The sequence below is a fragment of the Tiliqua scincoides genome, chromosome 1, assembly GCF_035046505.1.
Source record: "Tiliqua scincoides isolate rTilSci1 chromosome 1, rTilSci1.hap2, whole genome shotgun sequence".
Taxonomy (NCBI): Eukaryota; Metazoa; Chordata; class Lepidosauria; order Squamata; family Scincidae; genus Tiliqua; species Tiliqua scincoides.
In genome coordinates this window covers 100,414,348-100,440,380 of record NC_089821.1, presented here as the reverse complement: position 1 = coordinate 100,440,380, position 26,033 = coordinate 100,414,348, and the positions used below count along the sequence as shown (strand labels likewise).

The 26,033-nt window shown below is 42.8% G+C and overlaps 1 protein-coding gene across 3 annotated transcripts in view; it reads right to left on the bottom strand.

Annotated features, from left to right (window-relative positions):
* SLC4A10 (solute carrier family 4 member 10) overlaps positions 1–26,033 on the bottom strand; it is a 139,836-nt gene that overhangs the window by 37,098 nt on the left and 76,705 nt on the right. For all 3 annotated transcript variants that reach the window (XM_066634347.1, XM_066634363.1, XM_066634356.1), the window contains 7 exons: positions 24,033–24,190; positions 21,521–21,608; positions 21,038–21,184; positions 19,124–19,224; positions 17,771–17,945; positions 17,422–17,555; positions 15,692–15,937 (listed from right to left, as the gene is read on the bottom strand). In XM_066634347.1, coding sequence (XP_066490444.1) covers positions 15,692–15,937; positions 17,422–17,555; positions 17,771–17,945; positions 19,124–19,224; positions 21,038–21,184; positions 21,521–21,608; positions 24,033–24,190 — 1,049 coding nt within the window. The remainder of the gene's footprint in view (positions 1–15,691; positions 15,938–17,421; positions 17,556–17,770; positions 17,946–19,123; positions 19,225–21,037; positions 21,185–21,520; positions 21,609–24,032; positions 24,191–26,033) is intronic.

The following is a 26,033-nucleotide window of genomic DNA, read 5'->3' as shown; positions in this document are numbered from 1 at the left end:
GTAGAGATTGAAGGTGGGTCCGACTCCACCGTAGAATCTCTGTGGGTTAAATTACCAGGCTTGAGCAGCGATGTAATACTGGGGGTGTGCTATCGTCCTCCAGACCAGAAATCTGATGGGGACCTTGAAATGAGGAAACAGATCAGGGAGGTGACAAGGAAGGACAGGGTTGTAATCATGGGGGACTTCAATTATCCTCATATTGACTGGGTCAATTTGTGTTCTGGTCACGATAAGGAAACTGGATTTCTTGACGTGCTAAATGACTGTGGCTTAGATCAGCTAGTCACAGAGCCCACCAGAGGACAGGTGACTCTGGATTTAATTTTGTGCGGTACGCAGGACCTGGTTAGAGATGTAAACGTTACTGAGCCATTGGGGAACAGTGATCATGCTGCGATCCGTTTTGACGTGCACGTTGGGGGAAGAATACCAGGCAAATCTCTAACAAAAACCCTTGACTTCCGACGGGCGGACTTCCCTCAAATGAGGAGGCTGGTTAGAAGGAGGTTGAAAGGGAGGGTAAAAAGAGTCCAGTCTCTCCAGAGTGCATGGAGGCTGCTTAAAACAACAGTAATAGAGGCCCAGCAGAGGTGTATACCGCAAAGAAAGAAGGGTTCCACTAAATCCAGGAGAGTGCCCGCATGGCTAACCAGCCAAGTTAGAGAGGCTGTGAAGGGCAAGGAAGCTTCCTTCCGTAAATGGAAGTCTTGCCCTAATGAAGAGAATAAAAAGGAACATAAACTGTGGCAAAAGAAATGTAAGAAGGTGATAGGGGAGGCCAAGCGAGACTATGAGGAACGCATGGCCAGCAACATTAAGGGGAATAATAAAAGCTTCTTCAAATATGTTAGAAGCAGGAAACCCGCCAGAGAAGCGGTTGGCCCTCTGGATGGTGAGGGAGGGAAAGGGGAGATAAAAGGAGACTTAGAGATGGCAGAGAAATTAAATGAGTTCTTTGCATCTGTCTTCACGGCAGAAGACCTCGGGCAGATACCGCTGCCCGAACAGCCCCTCCTAACCGAGGAGTTAAGTCAGATAGAGGTTAAAAGAGAAGATGTTTCAGACCTCATTGATAAATTAAAGATCAATAAGTCACCGGGCCCTGATGGCATACACCCAAGGGTTATTAAGGAATTGAAGAATGAAGTTGCAGATCTCTTGACTAAGGTATGCAACTTGTCCCTCAAAACGGCCACGGTGCCAGAAGATTGGAGGATAGCAAATGTCACGCCTATTTTTAAAAAGGGAAAGAGGGGGGACCCGGGAAACTATAGGCCGGTCAGCCTAACATCCATACCGGGTAAGATGGTGGAATGCCTCATCAAAGATAGGATCTCAAAACACATAGACGAACAGGCCTTGCTGAGGGAGAGTCAGCATGGCTTCTGTAAGGGTAAGTCTTGCCTCACAAACCTTATAGAATTCTTTGAAAAGGTCAACAGGCATGTGGATGCGGGAGAACCTGTGGACATTATATATCTGGACTTTCAGAAGGCGTTTGACACGGTCCCTCACCAAAGGCTACTGAAAAAACTCCACAGTCAGGGAATTAGAGGACAGGTCCTCTCGTGGATTGAGAACTGGTTGGAGGCCAGGAAGCAGAGAGTGGGTGTCAATGGGCAATTTTCACAGTGGAGAGAGGTGAAAAGCGGTGTGCCCCAAGGATCTGTCCTGGGACCGGTGCTTTTCAACCTCTTCATAAATGACCTGGAGACAGGGTTGAGCAGTGAAGTGGCTAAGTTTGCAGATGACACCAAACTTTTCCGAGTGGTAAAGATCAGAAGTGATTGTGAGGAGCTCCAGAAGGATCTCTCCAGACTGGCAGAATGGGCAGCAAAATGGCAGATGCGCTTCAATGTCAGTAAGTGTAAAGTCATGCACATTGGGGCAAAAAATCAAAACTTGAGATATAGGCTGATGGGTTCTGAGCTGTCTGTGACAGATCAGGAGAGAGATCTTGGGGTGGTGGTGGACAGGTCGATGAAAGTGTCGACCCAATGTGCGGCGGCAGTGAAGAAGGCCAATTCTATGCTTGGGATCATTAGGAAGGGTATTGAGAACAAAACGGTTAGTATTATAATGCCGTTGTACAAATCTATGGTAAGGCCACACCTGGAGTATTGTGTCCAGTTCTGGTCGCCGCATCTCAAAAAAGACATAGTGGAAATGGAAAAGGTGCAAAAGAGAGCGACTAAGATGATTACGGGGCTGGGGCACCTTCCTTATGAGGAAAGGCTACGGCGTTTGGGCCTCTTCAGCCTAGAAAAGAGACGCTTGAGGGGGGACATGATTGAGACATACAAAATTATGCAGGGGATGGACAGAGTGGATAGGGAGATGCTCTTTACACTCTCACATAATACCAGAACCAGGGGACATCCACTAAAATTGAGTGTTGGGCGGGTTAGGACAGACAAAAGAAAATATTTCTTTACTCAGCGCGTGGTCGGTCTGTGGAACTCCTTGCCACAGGATGTGGTGCTGGCGTCTAGCCTAGACGCCTTTAAAAGGGGATTGGACGAGTTTCTGGAGGAAAAATCCATTATGGGGTACAAGCCATGATGTGTATGCGCAACCTCCTGATTTTAGGAATGGGTTAAGTCAGAATGCCAGATGTAGGGGAGAGCACCAGGATGAGGTCTCTTGTTATCTGGTGTGCTCCCTGGGGCATTTGGTGGGCCGCTGTGAGATACAGGAAGCTGGACTAGATGGGCCTATGGCCTGATCCAGTGGGGCTGTTCTTATGTTCTTATGTTCTTATGCCTGCAACAAAATGTTGCAGTAAGTAATCAGGCCCTAAAATGATCTCTCGGTTTGCTTTTATTATCTGGATAAGCCAGAGTAATGCCCTACCTTTCTGTATTGTTTCATGTAGTTCTCCAATTATTTTCTCTCTGTTCAACCTTTTCCCCTCTTTTCCCCACCTATTATTTTCTTCCTCTGTGTCTTTTTCCGGCTTTCTTTTGCAATTTGTATCTTTCCCTCTCTGTTTTCAGGATTTTCCTGAACATTAATTCTTTCTCCCTCTCTCTGCTTCTCCCAGTGGTGGACCTCCCATTATGTTTGATGGGGCAAATGCCCCAGATGCAAGCCTAAAGGACTGTGCAGAAGCCTCTCTGAGGATCCAGACGGGGTCAGAAACTGTGCTTCCTCATAAAGTAAAGTTTATAGAATTGGAGAAGCCTCGGGAAACTTCCCTGACACAGCCTATGGTTGTGCGAGGCTCGGTGAGCCTCAGCTGAGTGGAGCGGGGGTGGCAACAGTCCACGGGGATGCCACTGAGGACCTTTGCCCCAGGGCGCAGGAGATCCGCCACTGGCTTCTCCAGTCGTTCCTTTATTGTTTCAAACTTTTCAGATAAAACATGCCCAAAATAAAAATCAAAACAATACAGGGTCTGACAAGAGAGCTTTTCTTCCCTGTCTCTCTTGAGGGTTCCAGTTTCTTTTCACATTCTTCTGAGACAACCCAATCCTAACTAAACCACTTCTGCCGCTGCAGCTGCACCATGGGAAAGGCAGTCCCGGAGGCTTTGGCCATACACCGCTGGTGGCAGAGGCCCGGGGGCGCTGACTCCTCTTTTATTTAGCAGGGGGAGAGTAACTGGCCCTCCTCAACCCAGCAGTGCCTTTTCTAGCGACTGTCTGTTCTTTTGTATCTGGTTGTGAGCCCTTTTGGACAGGGAGCCATTAGTTATTTGATTCTCTGTATACCGCTTTGTGAACTTTTTGTTGAAAAGTGGTATATAAATGCTGCTGCTGCTGATAATAGTAATAATAAATGGGCCATTACCTTTTGCAATTGCCACACAGCACACCATGCTGCCCAACAGAATTTACTCAGAAATGTGCCAGCACTTTTGCAGGTGCAAGTCCAAGTGGACCCAGGAAAGTGGCTTGAGACCAGGAAGGCGGATAGGATATTAGCTGCACTGCTGCCACCACTATTGCCTCCTTCCCAAGCTTGATCAGCTTCCTCCTAGACCCATTCCACCCACCCTTCGACCCTTGCCAGTCCCTTGCAGCAACTTATTGGCACCAGGGTCCCTTAAGTAGGCTGCTGGTATGCAGCCAAGGCCACGCACCACTGGTGGCAGAGGCCCAGTTGTGCTGAATAGGCCATTACTTTTTGCAGCCTCTATACAGCACACTACACTGCAGGACTGCAAGTCTCTAACCATTGTGCATTAGTTCATATCTTCCTGGGACCAAGGCCACAGGACTTTATGGAGTTTTCATAAGAGAAGCCACACCCCAATCGCACTGTAAGGTTTCAGCATTCAGAGATCAATCCTATCCCCCACCATTCTACGCGATGCAGCTAGATTATGCACTGCATGCTTTGGTGGGAGGATGACCAGATGGCCAGCAAGAGATAAGTAAAAATCCCTTAACTCCTTTTAGGGTGCCAGATAATTTATGGGTCCCCTCCGATCCACACCAGCTACTTTGCTGGCATGAGTCTGAGAAGAAGAATGGGGCGGGACGGGATGGAAAATCAGGGACAAGATCCAGTGTACATTTTTGCCATAAAGGGGTCTCTCTAGAAGTTCACTTCAGAGCCTCTTAACTTGAAATGTCAAGAAACAAATCCTGGGGCCTTCTGTATAATGAGCACGTGCTGTACCAATGAGCAATACTCCCTCCCCAAATCAGGGCTGTCATCATCAAGGGCATATATGACCACGTTGCACATGGGGATCAGAAGAAAAATACCAGAGGGTAAGCATCTAGACTACAAAATATAAAATGTAAAACTGTACAACCAGGGCCAGTCAAATACATTTTTGCTCATAAGGCAGAAAATCAAAATGGTGCCCTCCCACAAATTACAACAAAAACTGACAATCACCACCAACCTATGACACCCAGAATCCACCTCCTGAGGCAGCCAGTTCCGTCTGCAGTATAAGACAGTATACTGCCGCATGAAAATCTCACCACTTTAGGCCCTTAAATCCTGCGTGACAAAGCTATTTTCTTTTCGTGCTTCAGAGCTGCTTTTAAAGCTCTGAGGCATGAGCTTTTTAAAGCTCATTTTAAACTGCAAAGCTAAATTAGGAACTCTAGAAGAGGCTATGTGGGTGTATGAAGTTCCAAACAGGCAATTTAAAAATAAAAATTAATGCTTCAGAAGCAACTGTTGGAGATTTATTATTTCTGAGTCCTAAGAAAGGGGCCTATTATTTGGCATGTTGGCCAGAAACAAGCTGAATGCCTCTCAGAAAGCTACTATATCATGAAACAAAAGAAAAGCACAAAGAGTGAAACTTTTTCAACAAAAAGGGCAACCAGATAACAGCCCAATCCAACCTAAATCCTCACCACTAAGGGTCAACTAGGAGCTGCGCTAACTCTACTGCCGGGGCAAGTCCATGTTGAGCAGGGAAAGCAGTTCAGGGGCGGGAAAGAGGTCTGGATTGGGCATGCACCGCCACTAATCCTGCCCCCCTCCAGAACGTAATCTGCCCCTCCTCCCTACCCCATCATTACCCCTTCTGCCCACCCCCACCCTGTTCAACCCCCTCCCTGTCTTCTCTCCAACCCCATGCACAGGCTTACTGGCACCAGCGGGTCTTTGTGGATCCACTGGCACACAAGAGGCCACTCCAGCAGCCCCAACAGTGGGCCTGCTGGGCACATTGGCTGCTTTGTGACTGTGGTAAAGCAGCCTACATTGACACAATGCTAGTTACATCGGCAGGGGAGGGGAATAGGATTGGGCCAAAAAAGTACTAAAAAGACATCCGGGTTGGCAGTTCCTATTGCTTACAAGAGTGAGAAAGACTGGATCACTGCCAACATGTTCAAAGAAAAATTAAGTCAATAAAATGCACAGTTTATAATTTGCATTATGACAAAAGGACAATAGAATTCTCTATGTGGCAATGTGTACTTATTGGAAGATTCTTATTGGATGAGAAACATTTATAAACATATGTAATCCAAAAGGCAGATTTCATTTTTCATTCATTGTGAATGTCTGATTCATCCTGCCACAATGTAAATTCAGAGTCTGAACAGCTTGCTTTCAATTACAGTAATGGCCCAATGCTTGATGTTGTTTGTGTGCTTCAAGCAGATTCACAGCACTATGCTGCTGGAAACAGACCCATCATCAGCATGAGGGGCAGCACAATACCCAATGATGTGTATTCTTTGTGTGTGTGTGTGTGTGTGTCTATACAATGGTTAAAAGAGCGATGTATTCCAACCCACACTTTTGAAGCATACTGGTTTACTATGGGCCAATCATTATCTCCTATCTCACAGAGTTACTGTGAGGGTGAAATGACAGGTGGGATCATGTACACCAATCTGAGTTCCTTGGAAGAAGGGAAGAATGAAAAATATGATCTATGTAGCTTGAAATAAGATGAAGCAGCTACTGAGGGTCAGAAGTAAATAAATTCTTCTCCTAAATATCTTCCCCTGAGGTGCTAATTTATTTATTTTATTTAAGAGATTTATACCCCGCCTTTCAATCCCATGAGAATATTCAAGGTGGCTCACAATGAAAAACATAATATACATATAAAAACATTTAAAAAAATAAAACACAATAAAAGCCTGGATTCCAAATTAAAATCCATTCAAAAAGTACCAGCATAGTACTAGTATCCCCCTAGTATCAGCATAAAAAGGCCTCCCTAAATAAAAAAGTCTTAAGCTCCCGCCAAAAGGACTCTAAAGAGGGAGCTGTTCTCAATTCCAGGGGGAGAGAGTTCCATAAATGGGGAGCCACCACCGAGAAGGCCCTCTTTCTTGCCGCCATCCCCCCTCACCTCCACTAGTGGCAGCACAGTCAGAAAGGCCCCCTCTGATGACCTGAGAGGACGGGTTGGATTATATGGAAGGAGGTAATCCCTCAAATACCCTAGACCTGAGCCATATAGGGCTTTAAAAGTCAAAACTAGCACTTTGAATTCAGCCCAGAAACAAACTGGCAGCCAGTGTAGCCGCCGAAGCAGCGGCCTGACTGAGTCAAACCGACAAGCTCCAGCAACCACAGGCCGCCATATTCTGCACTAGTTGCAGTTTCCAGACTGTCGTCAGAGGCAGCCCCACGTAGAGCGCGTTGCAGTAATCTAATCTAGATGTCACTAGGGCATGGGTCACCGTTGCCAGGTCTGAACGACCCAGATATGTTCGCAGCTGGCGAATCAGCCAAAGCTGAGCAAAGGCTCCCCTGGGAAGGACTATTCATAGAATTGGAAATTGGTAAGGTTCTCACATGATATAAAGCCAACTTCTGACAGTGAGGATGGATCTCCTGTTCTCAAATACCCTTAGCACATTAGCTCACACAATTCAGCATTCTCATGAAGATAACAGGAGTGGAGCTACCATAATAAAGACTCTTGAAAGAAAAGGAATAGCTTCATGACAGACACAAATTTCTTTTCTGATATATGTTGTCTGCAATTCTGTTGACTTCATTTAAAAGTTTCCTGTCTATCAAGACTCTCCAGACTTATAGAGATTATTATTAAGAATGTTTATATATCACTTTGTAACAAACAAGTTCACAAAGTGCTTTACATCACTTTAAAAAAAAGTTCTCTGCCCCCAAAAGGCTCAATATCTAAAAAAAAATATAGGAACTATTACTCCCTCCCCCTTCTAGTACTGCATAAGAAAGTCAACCATTCAAAAGCTGCTTCTTTGCCCAATTAGGAGAGGAAAATGATTGTAATATGCATCTAGTGATATGTAGCAAATACATGGAAAGATAACATAGATGGCTGGACAATTTATGGATCAATTCCCAAACACATTTTGCTACATAAATGATCCTAACCATCTTCAGACAGCCCTGTGCTGGCATGACCTTGGCAATTTTCAATGAAGTACAGATGGTACCCAATTATGATTTGAAATGGAAAATGCAGAGAAATGTTTGGCCTTAGCACATACAATTAATACAAAACTAAGGCCAGAGCGACATTTGGAATTCACAGGTTTGAAATGCTGTATGAGAAAAAGTCAGTGGGCACTGTCTACCCAACCCTGCTTCTGCATACCATCCATTCATTTTGATGGGCCTGTAGGCAGACCTTCACAAAAGCTCAACTGGGGGGAAAACATGGTGGGTGAGCAACAGCATCACTTGCCTGTCTGAATCGATTGCCATGTTTAGCCTGAATGACATGTCAGAATGACATGAACTTGGCACCTGAAATACCTCCAAGAGCGGGGTGCTAAATTCCTAATTCTTAAATACATGTCATGGACAGATTGCAATATGCATATTACAATGCCAAAAGTGCTTGAAATTATTCACTATAATCTGTTAATAATTGCATGACTTCTGGTAAAGATTTTTTTTTTTCCTGTTTTGTTAAAGAACACAAATTCACCATTTTGGGAGTAGAAAATTAGGCAAGACAAAGGAAAAACAAAGAGGGCAGGTGGCTGACTTCTCTGAATTTTAAGTAACAAAAACAGAGACTGTTTGGTTATGTTCCTATGAAATTGGCAGCAGTAAAAATCATTGCAGAACCCAGATTTTAAATAGCAAATGGTCACACTTCATACAGCTTCACTGATGTTTACATTTGCCCTCCAGACAGTATGAATACACATAACACAACAGAAGATGGACACTGAGCTTCGGCCAGGAAAAAAATATTGGACAGTTCAATATCTACAACGCAAAGCCTCACTGGAATATACTGCATTTTGAAACTAATTTCAGAATTAGTATAAAAAAATACAATGAACAAAGAAGAAAAAGAACAGGGAGGAGGAGCAGGGTTGCCATAGCAACCTGTTAACTGACAAGTCAGGAAGGGAAAAGGTCACTGTCAAGAGACAGTAAGTCAAAAAACAGGTTTTCCTTACTTGTCAAACAGAATAAATGTTTGTGTAACACAGTGGCCTAGGAAACTAACATTGCATTCATTGTACTTTTAAAAAATAACATTTACAATTACAGCACAGAAGAATATTGGAAAATATCTGTACAGCGGCCTTTGGAGAAAAATTATGCATCTGCAGTCATTTTGAGTTTTGGCAAAATGTCTTGCAATATTTGAAAAACTAATTAGTGCCATGGACCAAACTTCTATTATTTGAATGACAAAATGTCACTTCCATTAAAACTTCCTTAAATTCTGTCCAGAAGACTTCTGCATACAAGATCAATGGTCCGCCTTATGGTTCATCTCAAAAATTCACTATGAATTGGCTCCAAAGGTTCCCTTCCACACGTGGAAGGTACTGTCTGAAGGGCTGTTTTATACCTAGTGCCAAGAAACATTAAAATAACCCAAAATATGTTATTCTGCTTCTGTGAGAGCTACCCTATGCACAAAATGAGAACTGCTACAGTTATGCTTTTTCTTGCTCTATGGTATGCAGTCCCACAAAGGTTCTTGCATATTTGCATAGCAGCACTACCTTCCTTCATCTCACAGCTCTTTAGATCCAACTTTATATATCTCATATATAAATATAAAAGTGTGTGTGTGTGTGTGTGTGGATAGATGAGAACAGTGATAACACAGACACTGGATTACATGTAACAACATTTTGAAATAGAGCATTTGATTGCAAAACCTTGACTTTCATCCACTTAAGTTTCATCATTATGTTTTTTCAACCGTTTTAAAATATAACCACATTTCATATTTCCTCTACATGGTTTCCTCCTTCATCTGCTTTCATTCACAATGTTCATCAATGTTTGTATGCTTATTTTTCTTTTATTTCTGTTTATTTGGGTTTTGTATGCATTTGCATGTGTTACAGTTAGTTTTTACATTTTTTGCCAGCCCAAATAAATTTGCATGCTACATAAGGCTATACTTTGACATTCATCCATTTTTTGGATTTTAATTCATGCTCTGGTCCCTAACCAGATGAAAGTATAAGGTACTGCTGTATACAGAAACGTGGTATTTATATAGGCAGAATTTAACGTTCCATTTTGCAAAATGTGTGGCAAAACTCTGACCTAAAGAAATATCAGGAACGCTAATGACAACTTGTTCAGCTTGTCAGTTATGCTCATGCACTTTCAGTGTTGTATACAAAATAATACTGCTATAACTAGTTTAGGATTACCTCAATTTTTAAAGAGCCTCCACTGTCAAATTTTCTAAAAGCTGTATAAGCAGAGCAACAGCATACAATTTCAAAGCAAAAGGTGTATACACTGCAGAGGTACACTAAAAAGTCTGCCAGCCTTGCTTCAGTGTCTGCTTTTTACATCTGTGTCTGTTCTTGGAATGGCCTTGATCTTTTAAACTTGGAACCAGCCCCATACAATACAATAACAGAAGTGTGCACCCATGCTGCTGGTACACCCTCTCCCTCCCCTTGCTTCCCAGTTATTCCTCATACTCACAGTGTGTGGTGGTTCATATGAACCTACTTTTAGAGTAGGTTTAACACTTCCATGTAGTGGGTCCCCCATGCAATTAGAGAAATTAGCCAGGAAGTGAGGGGAATGGAAAAAATGTAAGCGGGCACATCTCTTATTGATGAGACTCGTTCCTAATGTAAAGATGATTATTCCAAACTGGGTAATCATTAAAAATAAAGTTAGTTCATCGATTATGATCTAAAATGATTATTAGGGCCTAAAAAATTGAAGGTCAGAAAAGTTTTTCCCAAACTTTATGGTGGTTTGATATGAATTTGGGGTGCCGATTCCAAAAATGGCATCCATTTTGTCCTATCACATCTAGTTTTAGAGATATAGTATAGCCCTATTAGTGAATGGTTCAAGCAGCTTCCTCATGAGGAAGCCATGGTGTAGGCTTCCTCATGAAGAAGCTGCTTGAAGCATTCACTAAAGAGGCTGTGCTGTGTCTCCAAAACTAGACGTGATAGGGCAAAACGGATGCCATTTTTGGAATCGGCACCCCAAATATAGCCAGGAATTGGTGTAACGTTTAAGAAAGCAAAATGTGTGTTGGCCTGTGTTATCTATATGTAAATGTAAAGATTGGGGAGGGGTGTTCATTGACTCATTTATACTTAGAGATAGGGTATTAAAAATGTTAGCATATTACTTCAATAACAAACAAAAAAAACATATGTAGTCCAAGACATCCTGGCCAGACGCCAAAGAACTGCACAATTACATGCATCCAAGCAGATTTTAGACTTCATTTTCTTGCCCTCCATTGCACATGGAAAATCACTTGTCAAACTATGTGTAATTTCAAAAATAGTTTGTGATATACATAGAGGTCAGCTCTTCACAAAACAGAGTCAAAAAATTCCACTGGGCATGCGTAAGCCTAATGTAGATCTTTGGAGCCTGATTCTCAGACGGAAATGCTTGAAAATGAACATTTTAACCCCTGTCCGTTAAGGCTCTGAACAGAAGATGGTCTCATAACAGGAAACAGCACAGAACAAGTCAAATCACTGATAAACAATGGGAGGTGCAAATTGCCACTTTGGCAGGCCACAGTTTGAGAGAAGGAGGATTTGCAGAGGCAGTCAAGAGCATAACTTTGGACATTGGACAAGACACATGTGTATGTGTCTCGCACAATAATCTGCAAACTGGGGGAAGAATTTTGTTTTTACTGTATCTAGCTGCAGATGCCACACAGACATTGAGTTCTGAGCTCCACCCTCCTCTCCTCACTGAGCGCCACCCTCCTCTCACTCTCCTCTCACCCTCCTCTCACCCTGTTTTGCCCCTCTCCACCCCCTTTGCAAAGGGGCCCAAAATAAACTTCTTAGCCTCTGATAAAATTTCTCTCAGAGGCCCTGGTTGCAAAGTAAGCAGTTTGTTTGGCTGACTCAATGTTACCCACTCAGGGAGCAAGTGGTAGCGGCTTTATCCTTCTGCTGCTGTTTAAAGACTCAACTCTAACTAAGTCAGAAGTTCATGTGAGTTGAATACAGCCATTACAAAACATATCTGGAGGGGCTTTCTAAACCATGAATGCTTCTCTGACCTGCCTCCCCATTTCTGAGGAGATGCTGGCAATCATATGCCTCAGGCTGGAACTGAATCTTGTCTTTGCCCAGGAGAATGTTTTGGTTTTTGCATAACACAAATGACTCTGCAAGAGCTTATTTTTTTGATTGCTCAGCTCACTTCAGCCAGCTGTGACTTCCTGAATTTAACTGTAAAGCATAACCCATCTGAGAGTCTATATTGCCTATCAGTTTGCCCTGTGAGGTTGCAAATCAATTGATAATATAGTGAATATTTTTCATGTGATCACTACAGTTACCCCTTGATCCCTGCTCTCATAAACTTCTCAACATAGAAGCAAAAAGGGGATTTGGAAACAGAAAACAATATGGGTCAAGAGTTTGGCAAGTTCAACCAAAAGTGTATGAAGGCTGCAGTAATGGTATAGAACAGGGGTGCCCAAACCCCAGCCCTGGGGCCACTTGCGGCCCTCGAGGACTTCCAATGCGGCCCTCAGGGAGACCCCAGCCTCCAATGAGCCTCTGGCCCTCCGGAAAGTTGCTGGAGCCTGCACTGACCCAACGCAACTGCTCTCAGCGTGAGGGCGACTGTTTGACCTCTCGCATTAGCTGTGGGGTGAGGGCTCCCTCCACTGCTTGTTGTTTCACGTCTGTGATGCAGTAGCAGCAGCAAAGGCCAGCCTTGCTCTGTGCAAGGCTTTTTATAGGCCTTGAGCTATTGCAAGACCTTCATTCATTCATATAAATTCCACCTCTAGTATATTAATTTATGTAAACTTATGTAAATTTATTCAAATTTTAAATGTAAATTAATTCTTTCTTTCCCTGGCCCCCGACACAGTGTCAGAGAGATGATGTGGCCCTCCTGCCGAAAACTTTGGACACCCCTGGTATAGAATATCTCATTCACCATATTCTAATATTTTAAATATCAAATAATCCTCTTACTGCAGAGTAGTGTTATAGCATCCCATTGTACTGATTCCAAAGGAACAAAAGAAAGGCAGCCAAATCCTGTGCTTTCTGGTGCCCGCTGCAGCAGCGGTGCCAAAGTGGCTTTTCACTGTATCTAGCGGCCGCCAGGAAGCAGCCCCTTCTTGGCATCCCCTTTTGCTGGGGAAAGCCCCAAGCCCTGCAATGGGCTTCTCAAGTCTGTGCTGGCTTTTTTGCCAATAAAGACTTGAGAGACTCCAAGTGTAAAGAGATGGAAGGGACTTTTTACCATATGCGGTGGACATGTGAGAAAGCAAAGAAATACTGGAAAATAAAATGTTACAAGAGATATTGAACTGTATAATACCATTCAAACCGGAAATATTCCTCCTAAATTTGATATCAGAAATTAAAGATCAATACAAGAAACACCTTATTCTACATATTAGTACAGCAGCAAGAATATTATATGTGCAAATGTGGAAATCTATAGACGTTCCAAATAGAGAAAAATTAATAGATAAGATTTATGAAATCGCAGAAATGGATGTCTTAACAGAAAGAATGAAAGAGAGATTTAGGTAAAATAAGAACATATTGAAAGCCTTTTTATGACTGGATAGTTTTAGATAAATAATATTGATTGTTTAGATTGATTAGTAAATATTATAATGACAAATGAAGTAACATCTGCATGGATAATTCCTTTTTTCTCTAGACGTTTTTTTTTTAAAAAAAAAATATTTTTTTAAAAAATGCATGTCGTAACCAAGGCCATTATCCTGAGGTGTAACCTGTGTAGTCCTATCACTAAGTCCATTCCATTTCCCTGTCCTGAATCTGTAAAAAATAAATATTAAAAAAAAGACTTGAGAGACTCGGTGTCGGACCTTCCTTCCACCCTCCCTCCCCCCTCCCAGAGGCTGCACTGCTGCCCAGCAGTTTCACTTACCCCTAGTGGCAATGTGTTCTCCAGTCAGCACTGGGCCCAGCACCAGTGCTCAGGTGACTGAAGCAGGCCCAGCACCAGTGCTCCCTACTCATTGGGTGCCATAAACATGCTTTATGGCACATTTACGGCATCCAGCACTAGATCTCAATGCCTGCGTTGGGTGAGATTAGGATTGGGCCCTAAAGCAGCCTGAGAAATTCAACCCAAATTATCTCCCAACAGCATATGCAACCACCTTCTAACTGCATGAAATCATTATACTTAAAAACTATGAGATACTTTGAATTCAAATGATACAATTGTGGCTTCCAATAGGACACTCAGAGAAAATTACAAGTGGAAGTGTCTTTACTTCTTTTTCTTAAAAGTGTCTTTATAGAAGAGTCAAATAAATTATTAATGGAATTTAGGGCGTAATCTTAACCCGCGCTGGAGAAGGCAAGCCAGGAGGCTTGCACTGCATCCAACGCGGGATTGCAGCGAGCAGCGGCTCAGCCACGGGCAAGGGGAAGCTCTTCCCCTTACCCGTGGGTAAGGGCTGCGTGCCCCTATTGGTCTCCTTGGACCTGTGCCATCTCCAGAGGTGGCGCGAGTCCAAGGAGAGCAGAGCGGCTTGAAGCCGTTCCGCTCGCCCCAGGGACGGGGGTTGAGATCTGGCATAACCGCCGGGTCCCAGCCCTGCCCCCGGCTCCCCGCATGCCTGCCCCCGGGCCCACCCTCCCCTGGCCCTGTAATGCCCCCTCCTGCCCCCTCCCCACGCCCCCCCGTGCCTACCTTTGCTGCTTGTCGGTGCACTCGCGCCAACACAAGCGGTGGCGTGGGAGCCATGGCAGAGGCTTCTGCCTCCGTCCGCATGTTGGCGCATCTGAATGCGCTGATGCAGCTCCCGCTTAAGAAGGCACAAACGTGCTTTATGGCACATTTGCGACCCTCCAGGGCCACCTATACTGGCATAACTGCCGGTTAGGATTGTGCTCTTAATCTGTTACTTTTGAGGGAAAGCAATTCTTATGTCCCAGGGGAAGTGAGCCATGTGACTATTATAGCTTATCCCAGTGTTCTTCAGCTTTGGGATTGGGAGCCCAATAGGGTCAGGAAGCCTCAGTTGTGGGGTCATGGCAACTTAATGGAATGAAAAAGATTGTAGACCACTGAACCAGAGCACCACCAGATGAAGAGGGTTACATCTGGTATATCCTTTCAGGTACCAGGAGATTACCAGTCCTGTTCAGGTTCTTTACAATTGTACTAAAATAGCTTTCACTAGTGTCAGGCTTTATGATAACTTTTTCTCTCTCTAATAAGAATATTTGGTTACCATGAACGGTGCTGGGAGGTGCTGAATGGGGATGAAGAGTGGGTATTGATAGGGGCAAGGGTAGGCAGACAGGGTCCAGGGAGGAATGTGAAACCAACAGTAGGTCCCCAGTCTTATTTATTTAACTGACTTGGGCATCTGCTCTGGTAGAGGAAAGGCAGGGTAGAAATTTTTTAAATAAATATATTGGGATCGTGGCATGAAAAAGGCATGAAAAAGACCACTGGCTTATCCTTTTCTCTATTACCTGTGCAGACCAGCTAAGTGCAGTGTAGGTTTCACTTTTAAATTACTGTGTTTGAAAACAGGATTAAAATTTTGAAGCAAATACCAGAACTGCTCTGATTATTTCTTCAAACCCACTGTGTACAAGTAGCTCTCATTAAAACTACAGGAATGCCATGAAAATCTGTTTGGCAGGACATCAGGTTGCTCCTCCTTGAATTTGTACAAGCTATTAAAGATCACCATCTAAGTGTGTAAACAACATACTCCCATGTGCCACCTCCTATTCCTCACAGTGAAAACACTGCCCATGACAAAGAAAATCCCCACGGTTACTGAGGGAATCACACTTACGAATATTGTGTCAGTAGTTCCAAGCTATTATGCATGTTGATTGGATATGTCTCGCTGAGATGAAAGAGCTTCTCTAAGGCCTCATAAATGAAAATGATGCAGATAAGGGACGCAAACGCTTCTTCTGTAAACCGAGTAATATAACACACGAGGGAACTTGCATCAGTCGCAACAAGAATGAGACACAGAGTTGCAGTCCATAAACCAATGCTAGCTCTCAAAGAAAGGTAAGACAATTCATATTCCCTATAAAAACATGAAAATAGTATTGTTAGCAGTCAAGTACACAGACACAAACACATTAAGTTCACTGGTATCCCAAGAAAATAAACCGATCCCCAAAATGCTCTTTCTGGACAATGAAGCAAAGAAGCGAGCTACTAAGGATAATTTACCATACAATAAAGTGTGCTTCAGTGCTACTGTTAAAAAAGCATGGGGGTAACCTCTGTTATTTAGGAAATGGGTTCAGTTGCTTCTCATACTGTTAGTAAATTGCCTTGAAAGCAAATATAAGCAACCTGCTCCTGGAACGGCTTGTGAATACAGAAACTCTAATGTAATCCCCTGGCTACAAGGTTTTCTCTGTTCAATGTCATGTGGCTGCATGCAGAGGACATGGACACAAACCATCCCCTCACTGAAGTAAATGGGGAACCTCTCTTAACAAAGCTTAATGGGTTGTTTTCTAAGTCATGCTGAAAAAAGTGCCTCTGTTCGGTTTCTGGGTACCCTCCCCTTGCGGTCTCCCACTGTATTCCACACAATTCCTGAGGATCCCTCAATAGCTTTGAGTAAGTTCCGATAGGGGCTGAGAGAGCTGCCCTCGAAAAAGGGGGTGGAAAAGATTGTGTATGCAAATGTAGTTGCCCTCATGGTACTTGGGATATACCAATGTGTGCATTAGAAGGCATGTGGAACTCTGGATCCAGGGCTCAGAGACGAGACATTCCTCAGGGTGCAATCCTAACCCACTTTCCAGCACCGACATAAGGACAGTGCAGCTCCAAGGAAAGGGAACAGACATTCCCTTACCTTGAAGAGGCCTCCATGAGTACCACCCAACTGCAGGATGCAGCACATATCCCACTGGCACAGCTATGCTAGTGCTGGAAAGTTGGTTAGGATCTGGACCTCAAAGAACTATATAATTAATCATATACTTGGCAAAGAAAAAAGTTTTTGCACATCTCAGTTCCCATTCCTAATGTAACTTAACTTAAATGAAGTAACTTAAACAATTACACATGTCCCCCATTTATCCCTGCTTTCATACCCCTTTCCTTCCCCATTGTCTCATTTGAGTCAATATCTAGATTGTAAACCCATTTGAGGCAAGAACCTCTGTTTTCACTTTCTGAAAAGTACCATATACCTTGATGGCATTAAACAAGCAACCAAACAAACAAATAAATGGGCTTCTGGGTCATCTAATAGCTTTGAGATTGTTATGTTTTGGGGAAATTGCTGAGTCTGTTGTTCCTTGTCTCTAATTGACTTCCATTTGCATTGCCACTATATGGCACTTGTATGCCACTTTGAACACAAAGGCATTGTTCTGGAGCAATAGCTGACATTAACCAAGTTATCTTTGGAGGATAAAAGGAACTCAGGCCAAACATTTTATATAAAGCTACTGCAAGATTCATCACTGTATTTAAATTTCAGTCATTGTCAAAGAAGCTGGAGGAACATCATGAAACATTTAACAGAGAAAACTAGTTACTTACTTGCAAAATTTGAATAAAATCTTTTCAAACACCAAAACTGGCCCTGTGCTACCTAGTATGGTAAGAGGTTGCCCACCAAAGAGTGAGTAGGCTATTCCAGTCATAGATGCACCAAACAAAGATTCTATTGCACTCTGCAACAGGAAAAAAAAACACAGGGAAGTTATAGATTCTGTTTCAGTATCAGTTCAAGGGATGCATAACAGGGTTGTTGTTTCTTCATAGCAATGGAACATTCCAAACACTATGTTTCAATGAGACATTCATGCAATACTCAGCAAACAACAACCATATAATCTAAGAAAAAAAATGTAGAAAGGTAAGATTCAGATTAAAGTACAACACATACTATACGACCTTCAGTTGCTTCTCCCAGCAGACCGCCAAATGTGATAACAGGAGACATACAAGCACAGTAGAGAAAGAGAAACGATGCCAGACATTGCAAGCTGAATGCATCTGTGAAGTCGCTCAGAAAGAATGGCACTTTCCTCTTGATATCTAAAATCAAGCCTCCGAAAAGCCTACAAAAATTTGAGAGAGGGAGGGAGAGAGAAGAGGCCTTGAGCTCTGTTCAAGTTTAAATAAAATACCCACTATTATCACCAAATTAAACTTCAAAATTAAAGTGTGTCATTTTCATTCATTTTTAAATGAAATGTGAAATAGAAGAGATACCTCTAAAATACCTCTACACCCTTCTACACAAAAAGCTTCAGACATTATTATCATGAATATCATATTGTGCTTTTCAACAAGAAGTTCAAACAAGTGGTTTATAGAGAAAATTAAATAACACAATAGTTCCCTGTCCCAAGAGAGCTCAGAATCTCAAATGATGCAAAAGAAACACCAGCAAACAGCCACTAGAAAAGAGACTATGCTGGGATTAATAAGAACAGTTACTCCCCCTTGCTAAATATAAGAGGAACAAGACTTGAAAAAGTGCCTCTTTGCCCAGTTAGTAGAGTATTAGTGCCTAAGGCAGTGATTCCCATACTGTGTTCTTGGGATTAAAGATAGCTTTAAAGGCTGAGTTTCTTGCTCTTCCATTGTTGCCCCAATATGCGTAAGTATAGGCACTATAGTACATTCAGCCATAATTTCATTCCATTAGATCAGTGTTTCTCAACCAGTGGTACTTGAGGTGGTGTCTGGTGGTACTTGCTGGACCCCTGCCACCCAGAAGCGAGACCAGGAATGCACCACAGCAAACAGTGGTAGGAGGCTCAGCTCAGTAGGTAGAGCTACAAAGCATGCTTTTCTGTGCTTGAAAAAGCCCTCCCATCCACACTGAGCCTCTTACTGTGTCTGTTGTACCACATCTGGCCTCCCAACCCAGAAGTAATTGGTGATGATGTGACCACCAGTTATATTCCGGTGGTACTTTGAATAGGTGGACCATGTGATGTGGTACATCAGAGGACATTGAGAAAAGACTGCATTAGATTCCATTATTCACCCCCATCTAGTGGCTAAATGTGGTATAGCATCTATACTACTGCATTTTGGGGTAACAGAGGAGTTAGAAACCTGTAAGTGGGTCTTTAAAGCTATCTTTCCACTAATTTGGTATCCACTGATTTTTTTTTTTATCCACTGAGGGTTTTGGAATGGAACCCCAGTGGATAATGAGGCATGAACTGTATGTTTATATTATGTTCCTAATTTATAAATTTTATAATTTATAACAATAACTAACCTTCCAGTACGCTGTAATTCTGGTCCTGAGTGTCCTCCAAGTGGCTCTGGGTCTCCATGAGCTGCAGTTCCATTTGGAACACCTGGAATCTTGCGCTTTTCCTATATGGAAGAAAGACATAATCTTTTTTTCCTTCCACCTCAGATCACGGGCTGGGAAAGCCAGGTGATATAGGCGTTTGATCAGGCTTCCGGTATCCTTTGTGGGTCACTCCACCAGTGACAGAAATCATGCATTATAGTGTCTAATCTATGAGGACTTTTAGTATCCAGATATGCCTGCCAAAACCTGACAGAAGCAGCTTGAAAACAGCAAAGGCAGGAGCCTGCTTATCAATTAATTACAGCTCTCTAAGCTTTAGCACTAGTCCTGCCACAGGGAAAGCATAATTTATAGTAGACCTGGCAGCTTCACCAAAAATATGGGCAGAAGAAAAAAAATACAGTTCCAGTCAGCAAGCATACCCCACTGGTGCCGATGGGTTTCATTGCCCAAGGCACCATCTCTGCTCAGGTGTGAGCAGCAGCTTGGGCGACTGCAATATTGCAATGAAGTCTAAGTAGAAGCAGAGCTAGAAACAGCATCTCTGACCATTGATTTGTCTACTGGGGATCCAGTGGCATAATCTCATTGCATGGCTGCCCACATACCCACATCTCCAACTTTCACGTCTCCCTAGTGATATTAAATTAAAGAAGAACTATGGCCTGACCTCATCATGCTCAGTATTTCTCAGATCCACCCCCCTCCCCCATAATCAGCAGCCAATGAAGCAGTTGGGGCAAAGAATCACTGAGTGCAATGACTTCACATTGCACACTCCAAGTAAATGTGGACAGGGAAATGCAGAGTGATAGCAGCCATTAGTTTATGGTAATGTGTAGACAATACAGAGCTCGAGGCACCAGTGGGCTGACGGTATAAGGCAGCTCTATATGTTCAAGTTCAAAGACCCCTTGGACATGTGGAATTAGGCATAGGCAGTTCTTTGCACCCTTGTCTCTGGACTTTATAGATCATTTCCAAATCTCTGAGCAGTGTTTCTTAAACACTCCACATTCTAGACAACTGTGGCGTCTTTGATTAAGAAAAATGTTAAGAACTTATATATATTGACAGCAGCTAACAATTAGTTATACAGAGAAAAAGATAGGCAAAAATTATAAACCATATTCCTCATTTAGGAAATACGGAAAGAAGCATGTAACACATAAGACGCACTGCAGTGTGTGGGAGTACTGGAGAAGGAGAAGTTCAAAGTATTTATTAGCATATGGTCAATAAGATACCACAAATACAAATAATTCAGTTTGATGTGCTATTTAATAACTTTAATTGCTGCCATAGATGAGCAGGAAAGGTTACAGAGCTGTCACTAACTAACCTAAAATACCAATCAACTCTTTGCACAGATTAGGATCTGACAGGGAGTAATACAATTTTTTGTGCTGGATAAGACTCTCCTTTGAGAAAGTCAGACAACGAAGAAGCACATGTTGAACTGCAGATGAAAACAGACTATTAAAAGCACAATCCTAACTAAGCATATTCCAGGTAGCTGTGTATGCAGGGTTGCAGCATAACATTCTTCTTGCTGTGAGCAGTACTACTGCTCTATCTATGCATGTGGTGATTTAATAAAGTGAAAGAACAGGTCTCTGTCCTGAGGGGCTTACAATCCTGCTATTGATACAAAAGAGACTACAGAGGAAGAGGAAGAGGAAGGGAAAGGAGTGGGTGGGTGAAGAAAGAGATAAACAGGGAAGGTGTAGCAATTACTTTAGTTGCACATAAGTGGAGGTCGGATACAGTAGGGAATGAGGACATACTTGTCTTAGATTAATAGAAATTTGTACTGTTTTGTCTTTTTAAATTTCAAAATATGACACTGAATAATGTGAAATGTACGCATACCTGAGATGGAACATTTTTGGGAGGCTCTATACGAATTGTTGGGTCCCACTCTCCAGGAGGGAGAACAGTCACCTGATCTAGAAACTCATCAATCCCGGCAACCAAGTCACTGCGATCTTTGGCTTTATATGCAACATCATGAAACACCTACCAGAAAGACAATAAGCTCAGGAGATTTAGCTCATAAGGAGGATGTAACACGTTCCATAAACATACACAGTTGCTTCTCAACAAGGCATACAATTTATTTCCCTGCCAGTTATCAATATAGCCTACTTGGAACATACGCTTCAGTATGAAAAATTCCTCTCTCTTTCTTTTAAAATTGTTTTGAAGTCTGATTTAAGCTGAATGTGCCATCTGTTATTTCAAATTTAAGCAAAGCATTTTAGGTATAGTTGGGAGTAAAATAAATCTCAGTACATAAGAGCTTAACACCCTTTAAAATAATGTTTTAATAAATTGCTGTTAATAGACAAATACCTCATCTGTCATCAATGTTCCAATCGACCTGCCAATCTCGTGGTATTGTGGGCCTTTTCCTAGTGGTCCCAGAAGAATAAATAAAAATCTACAAAGGAATGGAAAGCAAAACTTTTCAGAGAGTATTAATTCAATAGAGCATAAACATTTTAGTTAAAAGCAAGGCAGAAAAACCAACTTCTACAGTGTTTGACCAAACCTACATTATAGAATCTTAAAAAGAAGTGTAAAAATTAGGAAAACAAAATTTTTTGGTAAGAGAAATACTTAGAAAATTTATCAAAGCAAAAAGGTATGCATCAAACAAAAAATGGGATCCAAATGTGCTTTTACAGAAAAGTAACAGTGTAACCTTGATCTCCTCTTCTGCTGGCAAAGCAGTTGCTGCATCAGCCTAGCATGTCACAAACATGCAGTAAAGCACTTTGCCAAAACTCTAGAGCAAGCAGTGTCAGTGGAAAGGCCTGTACTAGCCCAACGGCACTGCATCCAAATCTATGGCTGTTGGCAGAAGTGAGTACTCCACAGTTGCGGACCTCCCCAGTCCTGCGCCTAGGGAAAAGATCTGCGATGTCACCTCCCCATGGGCTGTCACTGCCCCACTGCATGAAAATCCACCCCTCCCTACTCACCTGAGGCTCACGGAGCCTCGCACAACCTGAACCTGCATGGGGGAAGCCTCGCTGAGGTTCCCCAACACTATAAACCAGGGGTGCCCAAACCCCGGCCCGGGGGCCACTTGCAGCCCTCAGGGGTCCCCAATCAGGCCCTCGGGGAGCCCCCAGTCTCCAATGAACCTCTGGCCCTCTAGGGACTTGCTGGAGCCCATGCTAGCCTGACACAACTGCTGTCAGCATGAGGACAACTGTTCGACCTCTCACCTGAGCTGTGGGATGAGAGCTCCCTCCACAACTTGCTGTTTCACATCTGTGATGCAGCAGTGGCAGAGAAAGAAAGGCTGCCCTTGCTTTGTGCCAGGCCTTTTATAGGCCTTGAGCTACTGCAAGACCTTCATTCATTCATATACGTTCAATCTCTAATAAATTCATTTATGTAAATTTATTCAAATTTGAAATGTAAATTAATTCTTTTTTTCCCCTGCCCCAACACAGTGTCAGAAAGATGATATGGCCCTCCTGCCAAAATGTTTGGACACCCATGCTATAAACTGTGCTTACAGAAAACCAGAAGCACAGTTTCTAACCCAGTCGGGAGCCTCAAGAGACTCCCGCCTGGGGCAAGGGGAGGATGGTGAAAAGGTGGTACAGAAGCGAGAAGGGGCTGGAATGGAGTGGGGAAGGTGGAACAAGGGTAGCACAAGCCCAGGACAGGGGCAGAATCAGTGGAAGACGCCTCTGCTATACTTAACCCCCTTCCCAGGCATGGCAGCTTTACATGGAGCTGCTCAGATTTGTGCCAGCAATTTAGCCGGCACAGATCTGAGTAGCTTGATTGGGCAGACTGCAGCATTACATGGGGTAAGCGGAAAAATATCCCCTTACACCAAGGAGATCTCCAGACTGCTCCTAACCTGTGCTGGATACGGTGTAGGCCACTTGGTCCAGTTGTGCCAGTACAGTTTAGGATTGGGCTGCCCAAAGCTTTTCCTATTGTTGAAGCTTATTGGGCTTATTCTGAAGCTACGTCCTCCACACACCCCTATGTCTAGTGGGAATGGAAGTTGGTTTATGCAGCTCTGCTAGCTTCCCTCATCATGTGTAGAAAGTAATGTCTTGTTCAGAAGATCATCCGAGTGCCAGATGCCTTGTTGATCACAGATACTGAAGCATCCCACTCTAAAGGTGATCCCATGTAGAAATAACCATGCAATCTCCTGGCTTGGTTGTACATTTCTACACATAATCAGAGGAGGAGAATGGAAGCATGCAAGACTGAGAGATGGTCCTGATTTAACTGTATGTAGTACTTGGGAGAAGGAGTAAAGTCTGAGCATTCCTGTAAGATGGGTGATAGCATATTCTTCAAAGCTGATGTCCAGTATACACAGTGAAGTCTGCTTCAAATTAAATCACACGTGGAGCACCACCTCTTTGCAGCAGCTGAACTCACCATGCAAATCAGGACCTTTTATGCTGGGACTTTGTGTGGTGAATTGGTCTGGGGTGGTGGCCCAAGGCCTTTTGGCACCTGAGGAAATGTGCCAAAAGCTGCTCCCCTGATCCAGTGATTGCCCCTCCCATTTCCTGGACTGATAAGAAAGAGAAGAGGCAGGTGTGAAGTAGAAGAGAATGCCCCTCTCTTCCCACTCTGCTCCCTCTTCCCTTTCCAGACCAGGACTGTTGTAGAGGTGAGTGGGTCACCAATCTGTTAGGCCATCCCTGGGGTTGACATATAGATAGGTCTCGAAGGGGCAAAGGGCAAGAAAGAAGCTTCTTAGTGGCACTGGTAATGTACATACTGGCTCATATTTCTTTCTGTTTTTTTTTTTAATGAGTTGCACAATCCCAACCAGTGTTGTTAATTCCTTCCTTAGTCCCAGCTATGAAAATACCTTGTTGGGAGTGGAACTTCCGCTAGTCCTGAGAGAAGAACTGCAGGAGCCAATCTAACAAAAGCAACTACAGCACGATCCAAGAATTCAAGCTCTCCAACCAAAATGTTTGAGGCTTCAGCTCCAGGAGGGATCTTTTTCATGAAATGTAAGTCAACCTGTGTAATTTTTAAAAAAGGAAATAAAATCACTTGGCAGGGAAAAAATGTAGGGAAAAGAATGAAAGCCTAATACACATGAAGACTTTTTGCATTCCATGTCATTGATAACATATTTTTACATCGTAGATTACCCAACACAGGACTACACAAATATATATTAGTATGGATGCAAGCTCTAATAAATTAATTGAGGTGATTAATCAATGCAAACTTTAACTGCAGATTGAAAAAGGGCATCAGTTAATCAAGCAATTCATTAGTTTTTGAAACAGACTCCATTTTGTGCTCCAGAAAAGTATCTTCGTTTAAGCCAAGAAATATGGAGCAACAAAACACTTTTGTGTATCCCAGCCACATTGGTGCTTTACAAAGGGCTTGTTCAGCCTGCTTGTATTGTTAATATACTTGGACTGTTTCTAGAGCCTGCCAATGTTAACAAAGGAGTGTGTTTAAAGGAGTGTGTTTAAAGTCATGGGTCCCAGTTCAGAGAAAGTTAATTTGGATATTAAGCTATCTTATCAAGAAAACTGGCGCCATCACTTCCTAAACATAGATCCAAAATGGCAGCTGAAGAAGCTGGACTTTCCTACTTAGAAAAATCAATAACTGAAACCCATCCACCCATAGCTAGGAATTTCTATATTGGCAGACACAAAAGGAAGGTAGGTGCTATATTATAGCCGTAGCTTTCTTCCCCAGACTCTCTCCTCACTACACAGATATGGTAGGCTATACCCAGTCTAAATACTATCTTGATATTACAGCTTCAGAGTAGTTCACAGTGAAATGGTAAAGACAGTATTCTAGAACCAATCTTAAAGTTATAGTGGAATATGTGCTAGTAAAGGTGATGATCCGCTATCTACCCACTGGCCGATAATCTCCAGGCCAACTGCATAACAGTAAACAGCATTCTGTGGAAAGCTTTTTTTTCCTAGAACAGTTATCCTTCCTTTCTCATTCTGAACAGGAAAAAAAAAACCTCAGTTGAACTTACTGCACAAGCCTATGCATCTCTACACAGAAGTCAGTCTCAATGAATTCATTGGGACTTACTCCCAGGTATATGTGTGTAGGATTGAAGCCTTAAATTCTAAATTAAAAGAAATGGCTCCAATATAATATTTGTTTCCCTATAATAGCAAATTCAGGTCTTAAGTGCTGAAAAGCTTAGACCCAAAACAGGCCCACCCACAAAGAAGATAGAAGTTTCTAATTTGCAGAAATAAGGAACTTTCAAAAACAAAATCCCCAAAGAAAGTACACAAAAAAAAGAGTCACCAAAGCTTTTTCTTCTTTGGTAGTCTAACAATTGAAGAAAAAAAGTTTTGAATTCCTAGAGATGCATTGCAGTACTCGGAACAGTAATATGGAGGAGCCAAGCAAGAGAAGAACTTTCATTTTTATAATGAGTAGCACAGTGCATTTGAAATTCACTGAAAAACTGATGGGCGGGGGTGGGAATGAACAAAACTGTAGTGGGAGAGTTTGGAAGTAATGGGTACTGTAACCTAACAGTGTGATCTGAGACATGCTTACTCTGAAGTAAGCCCCACTGAGTCCCATGGGAATTACTCTGTGGAAAAGGGAAAATAATTTGAGAAAAACCGAGAGGAGGGAGAGAGGGAACCAACAAGTTCCTGCAGACTAATAGTTTGATTTGTATCACATACTGTATATACGAAGAAGTAAACTCCATGGAATCCAGTGGGATTTACTCTCAGGATGATGTAGAAAAGAAGTTGGGAAGTCTGGGAAGGTGAGTGACATAAGATTCCTGCAATGTGATTCAGGGCAGGTATACTCTAAAGCAGTGGTTCATACACATTTAGCATCAGGA